Source organism: Equus quagga, chromosome 11, assembly GCF_021613505.1.
Source record: "Equus quagga isolate Etosha38 chromosome 11, UCLA_HA_Equagga_1.0, whole genome shotgun sequence".
NCBI lineage: Eukaryota > Metazoa > Chordata > Mammalia > Perissodactyla > Equidae > Equus > Equus quagga.
In genome coordinates this window covers 102,521,056-102,532,397 of record NC_060277.1, presented here as the reverse complement: position 1 = coordinate 102,532,397, position 11,342 = coordinate 102,521,056, and the positions used below count along the sequence as shown (strand labels likewise).

The following is an 11,342-nucleotide window of genomic DNA, read 5'->3' as shown; positions in this document are numbered from 1 at the left end:
ACTGAGCCAGAGGCACCCTTCATTCGTCCTGCGGCTTGATAACCTTTACCTAAAGGCACTCTGCTCCTACACTGTCCGAGGATGAGAGGGGGCTGCAGCTGGCCAACACCAACTAACTCCAGTCATATAAGAGATGTACGTAGTTTTTTTTACACTTGCCACTTTTCAACCCCGTTTTAAAAATGTACTGTGAATACAGGAGGGCCTCTTCAAAAGGAGGCCTCCAAAAAACTATTGTTAAATGGACCATGAGGATCCACTGGTTCATCTGCAATGTTTCCCAACCTCATCTTATTAAAAGAAAAAGGTTATATTGTCGTTTCAAGAGAGCTCCGAAGTATAAAAGTAGTACTACTAGGCCAGGAAAACAGTAAGGACATGCATCGCTTCCAAAGCGTTACGAGACCACAAGTTTTAACAGGGTAAATGTTTTCCTTTGGATTGTACCAAAGTTCATTCAAAACAAGTTTTAGACCGTAGAATATAAGAGAGCTATTTAAATTTTATATTTTTGTACAAGTTCAGTGGGGTTATTTTAGAAGAATCGAAAGACATGAAAAACAAGGGTAGTTTTTTGCCCCAGATTTTGATGAATTTTGATACATCTTTGACAAACATTCGATTGCTTCTTTAATGATGTTCCTCAAACCAAACAGTTAGCAAAATATTTGAATTGTCATGTGTAATGTCACATTTTTATGGAAACATCAAATAAGGTACCAAAATCTTTACTGGAGGGAAAAAAAACCTTAAAGCGGCACAATTCTTTATACCACTGGAGAGGGAGGGAAAGCCAGATTACAAACATTTACACATGCATAGTGAGAAAAAAAGGATTTTACCAAATTCACGCATTTTTAAAATAGTTATCAAGTCTACTAAGCACCAACAATCCTAAAAATTTTTCAGCTTCATGATTTGTTTAAAAAAAAAAACACACTATCAAATTAACATTAAAAACAAGCTTGAAGTATAGCTTGTCCAAAAAATAACTAAGTATGCCAATGTTTTTTCATGTTACAAAAAACAGTGGCATACGAAATACACCTGCAAAGAATGCCTTTAACTCTATCCTACAGTGGATGGAGATTACAACAGCACATCATACATAGTCTAAAACTATAAAAGTTTTAGAATGCAGCATCTTGTCACAAAAAAAAGCTGATAAAACTTAAAGTATTTAGAAGATGCTGCCCCTTTATTTTAAAAAATTTTAAAGGAATTTAAGCAAAAATAACATACATTTGTACATCAACTGGCCATTTCTGGTACAGAAACCCAGCATATGGTAATATTATTGAATAAATGTAAATGCTACTTACAATTTTTTTTCTTTTTAAATACATTTTTAGACAAACTTTTTTTTCTCTTTTTTTATAGTTGCACAATTAACCTCTTAGCTGCTAGCTTGATGCAAACATATGTAACAATACACAAATTTAAAAATAGTTTTTATTCTACATAAAAGCTGTCAAAATTCTGACTCACATCAAAAATGCAAAATAATGGAATATACTTTTAAAAAATTAGTTGCAAGTCTAGCAGCAAAGCAATTAAGTGAGAACATATGTAATATTAAAACAAAGGGAACTGTGCATCTATAGATGAAGTCCAACTATCTTAATTCTATTGATACAAACAGAAATTAAAACATTCTCCCTTGAGGGGAAAAAAGTGATTATTTAAAATAGGAGTAAAAGCCATTGCTGCCCGATGAGCTCCCCAGGCTGAGTTCCTGGAACAGAGACAGAGGGTCGCTACTCTTCTTGGCCTGCTCAGGCGGGGGCCTGGGCTTGGGAGGGGCCCGCAGAGCGCTGGCATAGGACATGGCGGGCTTGCTGCCCCCAGAGCTCTGCTGGCTGCTGCTGTGGGCCGACTCCGCGATCTGTTTGTTGGGCATGAGGGGGGGAAACTGGCCAAGATGCTGCAGCACGCTGTAGTTGAAGGAACTGGACACCTCGAGGTTTTCGGACTTCAGCTGATCCTCAGGAGGTTTGACAGTCTTCGGCGGAGCTAAAAGCAGAGAAGAGTAACACTGATTTAAGAGCAAGCCCGTGACACTCATGCATCTCATTAACTCAGCGTGTCACAACTGCTCTCATCTCCAGGAACTCAGTGACAGTACAGCCACGAGGACAGACAGCTTCCGCCACAGAATGCTGAAATCACAACACAACTAAGCAATCTTCTCTATCTTAGAAACACTCCAAAAAGAATTAAATATGTGAACTGGAATAGCTAACATATAAAAACTAAAGGTCAGGTCTGAAGGTTTGCTTCAAAATACTAATTTGTACAATTGTACACTTTGATATTTATTGTATTAACTGCTCATAGTTTGAAAATGGGAACAAAGAGGTTCTTTCTTAAATAAAAATGAGCTGCATATACATACTTCTGGTCAAAAAGCTTTTACTAATTGACCTAAGTAATAGTGGCATTGGATTCTATCTTAAAAATGCTACCTTTCCTTGTAATACATATTCTAAGTAAACATGGAATAAGGTGGGGGCAAAACAGCTATAAAATTTACTTCACATTTCCTATAATCTGCCTGAATTTCCAGGTCCTTTAAAATTTGACTCTATTCTTCCTAATTTTATTGCCCAATAAACCAGAACTTATTTTCAAACATTGCTTTTGTTTTCAATCTTTTAAAAATTTAACTAACATTATATTAGATCATAGTCATAATACATATTCATTGAGGATAACTTGGAAATTACACGGAAGGCCAAAGAAGAAAATAACTCATTCTATTCTCAAATACCAGAGATAAGCCTTAACCTGTTGGTGTATTTCTTCCTAAGGACATCATATAATGTGATATTTCATAACTTCTGTAAGTTATTATTTCTCACTTTTAGAAATTTGGATTATAGCCAATTTTCCACTTTTATACACTATGGTGCTATTTGAGATACGTGTTTCTAAATGTTCATGACTATTGCCTCAGGATGAATGCCTAGAAGTAAAACGGCTGGGTCATATGGTACGCACACAGTGAATGCTTTTGATAACTACAGCCAAACTTCCCTGCGGGAAGATCCTGCCCATTTATACTCAACCAACAAGGTTTACCCATCCCCGTACTTGATCACAATACTGGTATTATTGCTCTTTTTAACCTCAGCCTATTTTATAAATGAACAGTTATCTTATAGTTCTGATTTGCATGTTTTTAATTGCTGTTGTTTATGGACATTTTTTCCTATGTTTATTACCTATTTGTAGATTGGGAGGTTAAGGTGAAAATATTTCACTTTTTAGACTTAGTGTTTCATTGACCCAATATGCTAAATTCATAGTACTATTTTAAAACTTTAAAAATTCACAAAATTGCTCAAAATTACTTTAAAACAATATCTTTTTAGAATATTTATCACTTTTCTGTCTAAATGTCATCATTTTGTGAATGAAACAATTGCTTTTCAGAGCATTAGTTTAACAACCATTTCAATATAAAAGTGGCCTATACTGCCTGATATAATTCACAAAATAAACATTTTACTGGCTCTTTAAGAACTTACTATCTTTATTTACTTTACTAAGATTTATTATTTAATCATGTTCTCATTTTCATGGCAACATAATTAGAGTTTAAACTGTTTTCAATTAAATAATACTTATAAAATAATATTTTAGAGGCAGTTTAACCTAATGTCTATACTCTTATCTAACCATGAATGTAAGATCTCTATTAATTTGATTGACCAGATATATTCCAGGTAAGACAAACTCTTCTTTAAAACTATGAATTTTACTAACCTGACAATGAATGATTTTTTCCAAAATACATATCTCTATCTAATCTTCAATTTTCATCCATGCATTGAAAGAAAATGCCTGATAAAGTCTGTCTTGTCACTAAGATAAGTGAAAAGAATCCAAACCCATCCATGTTGGAGAGGTGAGCCCACCCGCACCATGGACACCAACGCACGTAAGGCCCAGCAGTGCAGCTGGGTCGCCCCTCAGTCGCGCAGGACCCATTTTCATTCTCTCCTTACTCAGCAGCATTTACCAAGAGCTGGAGTGTGATCAGTGCCCAGGGACGGGAAACCCAGAGTTCAGAAAGGTCAAACACAGGGTCTCTGCTCTCAAGCTTACAACCGTGGAAAAAACATGGCCATACCAGACACAATGACCTCCTTTAAATTCCAAACCAATGCACTATAAACAGTTTTCTTCAACTCAAAAAATAACTCAAACTCTGGAAAGAAGTTTCCCATGTGGTGATTATGTTCCTTCTGACTCACCACTGACAACTCCTATCTTCCTCTAAAAAGAAACAAACACATAAACACTGATAGACAATAAGTTGTCCTTCAGGATATCAGTGATTTTGAATTTACTTAACTAAGTTTTCCTTTCAACTAAAGAATACTACAATTTGTCTCCTAGCAATGAAGAAACAATTTTATATTTGTGGAAAAGATACCATAAATGATATGCACTTTGGGCATTTGTTCAGGAACTTTCTCCCTTATCAGCTCAGGTCAGATTTTCATTGATTTTGACCAAAAGCTATCCTAAAATTTAGGTGGAAAAAAGGAGAAATGATGTTGTCTTTAAAATAAATTATAATAAGCAAAACAACTAAAGAGTAACAAATTTTGGTCACTGATTTGTAATTTAGATGTTTCTCAGGAAATTCAAGTATGATAATATGTCTATTTATGTCAGCCCTTTAAAATTAAAAAGCAACCCCAGGCAGCTTATATATAATACAACAGCTTATACATAATAGGAACAAATGAATGTTTAAAGATTAAAATGGCAAAGTTTCTTGCCAGGAAACAAAACCAAGATCTTATTAATGTTTTTTTCCCTACCATGTCCATTGTTCTAAAAATATGATTGTATGGCACATACTCAAAAATGGATCAGTTACAGAAACAATGGATTCACATTCTAAAGATGAACAAAATTAATTTCAAGTACAAAGGTTGATGCTACCAGAGCAGAAATTCACCGAACATCACAGACTTAGTCACAAAGATCAACATCTACAGCCTACAAAGGGAAGGCTATAGATTAGAGAACTCAAATAGCATCATTCTTTACATGTAACATTTCTTTATGTTCAACATAAAAAAGCGAAAAAGGGAAAGAGAAAAGCGCATTCCGGTTCAAGGCTAAAGAGGAAGACTCTGGACTTCACCATACAAGTTTAGAGCTCTGTCCATTCCAATGTCTTTCTATGCCTTTTTTTTCTCTTTAGCTTAGGATTTCTCAGTTCATTAGAATACAAGGAATAAACACAGGATTTCTAAATCTCAAAATGTTAGACTTTACTGATTTCTCTCATGACCAAACTATTGTATAGCAAACTGTAAACAACTTTATTGACAATAATCCTTGACAATTGATATTGACTAACCAACACCCACCCCCAATCCTGGAAAACAAACAAACAAACAAAAAATCAGAAAACAAATATTTCCCAAGCAAAGCTGATTCTATTTAGAAACACATTTTAAGTTCCATTACTTGTCTCACTCATTCACAGGTCAAAATGATCAAAATTATTAGTTCCTAAATATGGATAGATCTACTTACCTTCCAGACAATAAATATGGAATCAATATAGTCCTAAATTAATATGTATGCCCGAGGCACACCTGTGACCTATGAGCATTAAATATTTTTCAAAGATAATAATGCAAATGGAGGACACAGGAGAAGAAAAATTCCATAAATATCCAGGAGCTGAGTAGTTACAATTGCAGTTTTAGCAGCCCACCAACTCCGTCTTACCTATCAACTCTCTGGGCTGAGCTGTCCTGCTGGATCCATTGCACGGAATGTTCTGATAGGGGGCAGATGAGGTGGTGTTGACCCAGGACTCCGGGGATGAAAAGTTGAAAGAAGATTGGTTATTATGGTCCTGAAGCTCTTTACACTGAGCAAGACTGTCTTGAGGAGTGCTTACTTCTTCAGAACAAGGCTGGACTGAGCTAGATGAGATTCTTCTTTGGTACAAGGGCCGACCAGGTCCTCTGGGTTCATACTACACAAAGAAAAACAACAGCTCATAAATCAGTGAAACTTACACCCGCCGCCCTTACGTACACAGCAATCTCACTGTGCTAAGTAGAAATTCTCAAAATTCTCCTCTGTGACTATGAAAACCCCCCAAAAAGCAGCCTGAGCTCTGGACATGGTGTCAGGAGAACTGGGTTCAACACTCAGTTCTGGCCACTGGTAGGTAGGTAGTCCTATGACAACACACATATAATTTCTGATTCTGTTTTCTTGTCTGTAAAATACGGAACTGAACTACCTGTCTTCTGTTCTAAAATTTTATTGACATTTTAGGTAACATGAGACTAAGGATGAAGAAGTATATCTGAGCAAAATTAAAGGGGAAAATTATAGTCATGATCAATCGAATCACAGCCATCGTGACAGAGTCATCCATTCTAGACTTATCTCTTGGGTCTGATCCTTCACAACCTCCCGATTTCTTAGACTGGATAGCAAAAAATGAATCCTCTTGCCCAACATAAGTACTCCTGATTGGACTCACTACACGTCTTTTAGACAGTCTTCAATTGACAGAACATTCACTACTTTCTTCAAAAAAAATCCTTTTTACGTTTGAAACCCAATTAACTTATTCCTTATATGTTCTCCTCCCTAAATGGCACACCCTGAATTCCTTTAACCCTGCTGACAAGATCTATTTGCCAGCCATTTCAAGATTTTTTCTTGTTCCCTAAGTTCTCTTCAGTTTTCCCTGCCTGACTGCTGTGACCACTATCTGGCCTCAGTTCTAGTGGCATGGCAGTATGGAGTAGTAACAGTTAGGTGTGCAGCCTCGGTCTTCAGCCAGACTGTCTGGGTTAGACTTCAGGCTGCTTTTTACCAACAGCGTCACCCTGAGCCATTGACTTAACCTCTTGGGAACTTCGTCTGTAGATGAGGCTTCATTATCCATAGTACCCACCTCTTAGGATTGCTGTGAGAATTAAAAGAGTTCAGCACATATGGCATTTAGAACTGTTCCTGGCACATAGGAAGGGTTTGTTGTTATATAATTGTTTTAATGTAACATATAAAGATTCTATGTTAGATCTTAAAGGACAGAATGGGATTTCTTTTTATTGCCCTCTTCCCCTCCAATAATAACAGGTTCGCTATTCATATTCAGTTTGCGGTTATTACGATTTTGAGGAATCTTTCTTTTACCACTGTTGTTAGCAACAGTTGAAATCAGGAACTGGAGGTTAGACTACAAAGAGAGAAAGATGAATTGGCACAGTAACAGCAGGATTTTTTTTGAATATAAGCACAAGCAGATACTATCAGGTCAAGTAAATGGGGGAAATTGTGGGTGTAAGCACCGTGAGGGTAAAGCACTGCGAGTATCACAAATGGAACCACTGGGACATAAACCAGAGAAGGGAATGGGTCTGGACAGGCTGCCCTTGTGCAGAAAGGAAAAAAGGGTGGGAGGGGAGCAATTCTCTCACTACTAACCGATGAGTGTCCAAGTCGTTTCTGCATTTCCAAAGTTTTAGCTGCTGGATGAGGAGGGTAAGAGATCATACTTCCATCTAGTTAATTCCTTTTCTCATACTTTTATTCTTCTGTCTCTAAGTATAGTATCTAAATTCATTTTTAATTTTACTCTGCTTTAAAGGCAATTTTTTCCACTGCTCAAGATCATTCTGAATTTGATTCTGGTTTTCTAGAATATTAACCTTCCTAACTAATTTAGTGTCAACTGTGAATTTAATCAGCGCATTTGAAATTTCTTTGTCTAAGGTCATCAAATTACCGTATTGAGTAGAATCAACCTTTCTAAACGGCTTTATGTTCTCCATGGCTAGGCAATCCCTGAAGGATTGACCACAACAGCTGGGGCAGTGTGTCTTTTTTTATCAAGGTTTGTTAGGAAGACGATTAGCTCTTACAAGCAAAATGAAGTGGATCTTTTTATTGCCGTCCCGAGTGTTTAGCCCAGTCACAATCTGTAGGGGATTACCTTCTAAAGTCTTTATGTATGAACACTAAAGTACAAAACTAATGTCTGCTATGGCCTCAGAAAGAACAGCTTATAATAAGCAAATCCCTTGGTGATACAGAACACTACATATACTCATGAATTTCAGGCACTAACTTTATAAGCCGTTTTTCATTAAATACTGAACATACATACACCGGCAGTATAAACAAACACCTTTTCGCAATGAACAGATACATGAACCACAAAGCTTAAATGAGGAAAACTAAAAATCAGAAAGCAATGGAAGACTGATATAAAAGGAGACAATATTCAATTAAACTTTTTAGAAAATGTTTATCATTTGTATCTTCTAAACTGAAATTCAAAAAAAAAAAAAAACCAACCCCAGAGTTACATGCATAGCAGGACTTGTGGAAGTACTCTGTAACTTATTTCTAACAGCTGCAAGCAGCTACTGACAAGATGCATGTGTGATAAAATATGAAATGCAATTTCAAATCACATTATGAATATGATCGATCCTTTACGTTAGAAAAAGCATCAAAACCTGAAATTGTCTTAATGTTCTTAAAATTAGATAAATATGTTGAAGATTTGAAATATGTTGAATATATATAAAAAGATTATATATATAAGAACATCTATTTCATGATGAAGGTAAATGCATGAAAATATGATTTCCCATTTTGGAATCTGTCCTCAAAGGTAATTTGAGTATAGGCAGAGAAATCTTGATGACAACTAAATAAAATGGTTTATATATCAAATAAATTACATTTTAGCAGTTCTGTGGTTTTCAGCATACAGATTCTGTACAGGTTTTGCTAGATTTACACCTAAGTATTTCATTTCTCTTTGAGCTATTCTACTGGTATCAGCTTTCACATTTTGGTTTCCAATTCTACATTGCTAATAGAAGTGAGATTGATTTGTATGTGTTGAGCTTCTATCATAAAACCTTGCTAAATTCACATTAGCCATAGGATTTTTGTTGGTTTGTTTCCTGGGTAGATTCTTGGGGTTTTTCTACATTGGCAATCATGTCATCTGTGACTAGAGACAGTTTTGTTTCTTCCTTTCCAATCTCTATGTCTTTTCTTTCTTTTTCTCCCTAATCTGCACTGGCTAAGACTTCCAGAACAATGTTGAATACGAGTGCTGAGAGTGGACGTCTTACCTTGTCCCTAATCCTGGAGAGAAGGCATTCAGTCTCCACCAGTATGATGGTAGCTATAGGAATTTTATAGGTGCCCTTTAACAGGTTGAAGAATTTCCCTTCTAGTTTGCCAAGAGTTTTTATGAGTGGATATTGTGTTTTGCCAAACGTGTGTGAGTTTTTGTTATCTATTGATACAATTACGTGACTTTTCTCTTTAGACTGTCAGTATGGTGGATTACACTGATTTATTTCAAATACTGAACCAGCTTTGCATTCTGGGAACAAGCCCCAACATGGTCATAGTATATTCTTTTTTATATATTGCTGAATTCAATTTGCTAATGTTTTGTTGAGGATATTTGCATTGATGTTCACAGACACCGGTCTGTAGTTTTTTCTTTTTACACTGTCTTTGTCTCGTTTTGGTTATCAGAGTAATGCTGGCTATATACAATAAGTTGAGAAGTGTTCCCTTCTCTTCCATTCTCTGGAAGAGATTGTGTAAATTGGTGGTATTTCTTTTACATGTTTGGAAGAATTCAGTAGTGAGTCATCTGGGTCTGAAGATTTCTTCTTTGAAAGGTTTTTAACTAGAAATTCAATCTAACAGTTATTAAGACTATTCACCTGCCATCTATTTCGTCTTCAGTGAGTTTTTGTAGTTTGTGGTGTTCAAAGAAGTGGTCCATTTTATCTAAGCTGCTGAATTTATGTGCACAGAGTTGTTCACAGTATTCTCTTATTACTATCCTTTTAATGTCTACTGGGTCTGTAGTGATATCTCTTCTTTTGATCCTGACGCTGGCAGTTGTGTCTTCTGTCCTTTTCTTTGTCAATCTTGCTAAAGGTTTATCAATTTTATTGATCCTTCCAAAGAATGGGCATTGGGTTTCATTTTTATTTTTCTGTTTTCATTTTTATTGAATTCTGCTCTCATCTTTATTATTTCTTTCCTTCTGCTTGATTTTAATTTATTTTGTTCTTCCTTTTCTAAGTTCTTAGGATAGAAGCTTAGAAGAAAGAAGACCTTTCTCCTTTTCTAAAATAAGCATTTAATGCTATAAAATTCCCTCTGGCATTGCTTTAGCTGCATCACACAAATTTGGGCATATTATATTCTCGTTCAGTTCAAAATATTTTCTAATTTCCCTGAGACTTCCTCTTTAATCTATGAACTATTTAGATATGTGCTCTTTAATTTCCAAGTTTTGGAGATTTTCTTGTTATCCTTCAGTTATGCATTTCTTATTCCATTATGGCCAGATAACATTGTTTTGTTGGTGAATGTTACATGTGCCCTTGGAAAGACTGTGTATTCTGCTGTTATTGGATGGAGTGTTCTATAAAGGTCAACTAAATTCAGTTGGTTAATGATGTTGTTCAATTTTTTCTATATCCTGGCTGATTTTCTGTCTACCAGATCTATGAAACACTGAGGAGGAGTGTTGAAGTCTTAAACTAGAATTGTGCATTTGTCTATTACCCCTTTTAGTTTCTGCTTCATGTATTTTGAAGCTCTGTTGTTAGATGTATGCACAATTAGAATGGTTATGTCCTTATAATGAATCAACCCTTTTATCAATATCTAATGTCCCTCTTTGTCCCTGGTAATTTTCTTTGCTCTGAAGTCTACTTTGTCTGATACTAACACAGCCACTCTGGCTTTCTCTTGATTAGTCTTTGCATGGTATATCTTTCTCCATCCTTTTGCTTTTAACTACCTATATCATTATATTCAAAATGTTTCTTGTGGGTAGCACATAGTTAGGACTATTTTTAAAACCCATTATGACATTCTGACAATCTCTGACTTTTAATTGGTATGTGTAGATCAGGTATATAATGTATCCTGATACGTCTGGATTTAAGTCAACTTTCCTATGATTTGTTTTCTGTTCATTTCCTCTATTTTATGTTCTTTTGAGTTACTTGAACATGTTTTAGCATCATTTTAATAGAATTCCATTTTAATTTTTCTACTGTGATTCTGACTGTATCTTTTTGTATAATTCTTTTAGTAGTTGTTCTAGAGATAATGGAAGACATACTTAACTTCCCACAGTCTACTTAGAATCTACATTTTACCACTTCAGTTGGGATGCAGGAACCTGACCACCATCTTGGGTCCTTCACCTTTCCTGCTTTATGCTATAGCTGTTTTATATAGTACATCTATATACATTGAAAAACAATCAGACGTTATTTATG

The 11,342-nt window shown here is 35.5% G+C and overlaps 1 protein-coding gene across 8 annotated transcripts in view; it reads right to left on the bottom strand.

The window, feature by feature from the left end:
* Window positions 1–606: 606 nt before the first annotated feature.
* HELZ (helicase with zinc finger) overlaps window positions 607–11,342 on the bottom strand; it is a 173,963-nt gene continuing 163,227 nt past the window's right edge. For all 8 annotated transcript variants that reach the window (XM_046675151.1, XM_046675156.1, XM_046675154.1 and 5 more), the window contains 2 exons: window positions 5,761–6,013; window positions 607–2,013 (listed from right to left, as the gene is read on the bottom strand). In XM_046675151.1, coding sequence (XP_046531107.1) covers window positions 1,679–2,013; window positions 5,761–6,013 — 588 coding nt within the window. In that variant the 3' untranslated portion in view covers window positions 607–1,678. The remainder of the gene's footprint in view (window positions 2,014–5,760; window positions 6,014–11,342) is intronic.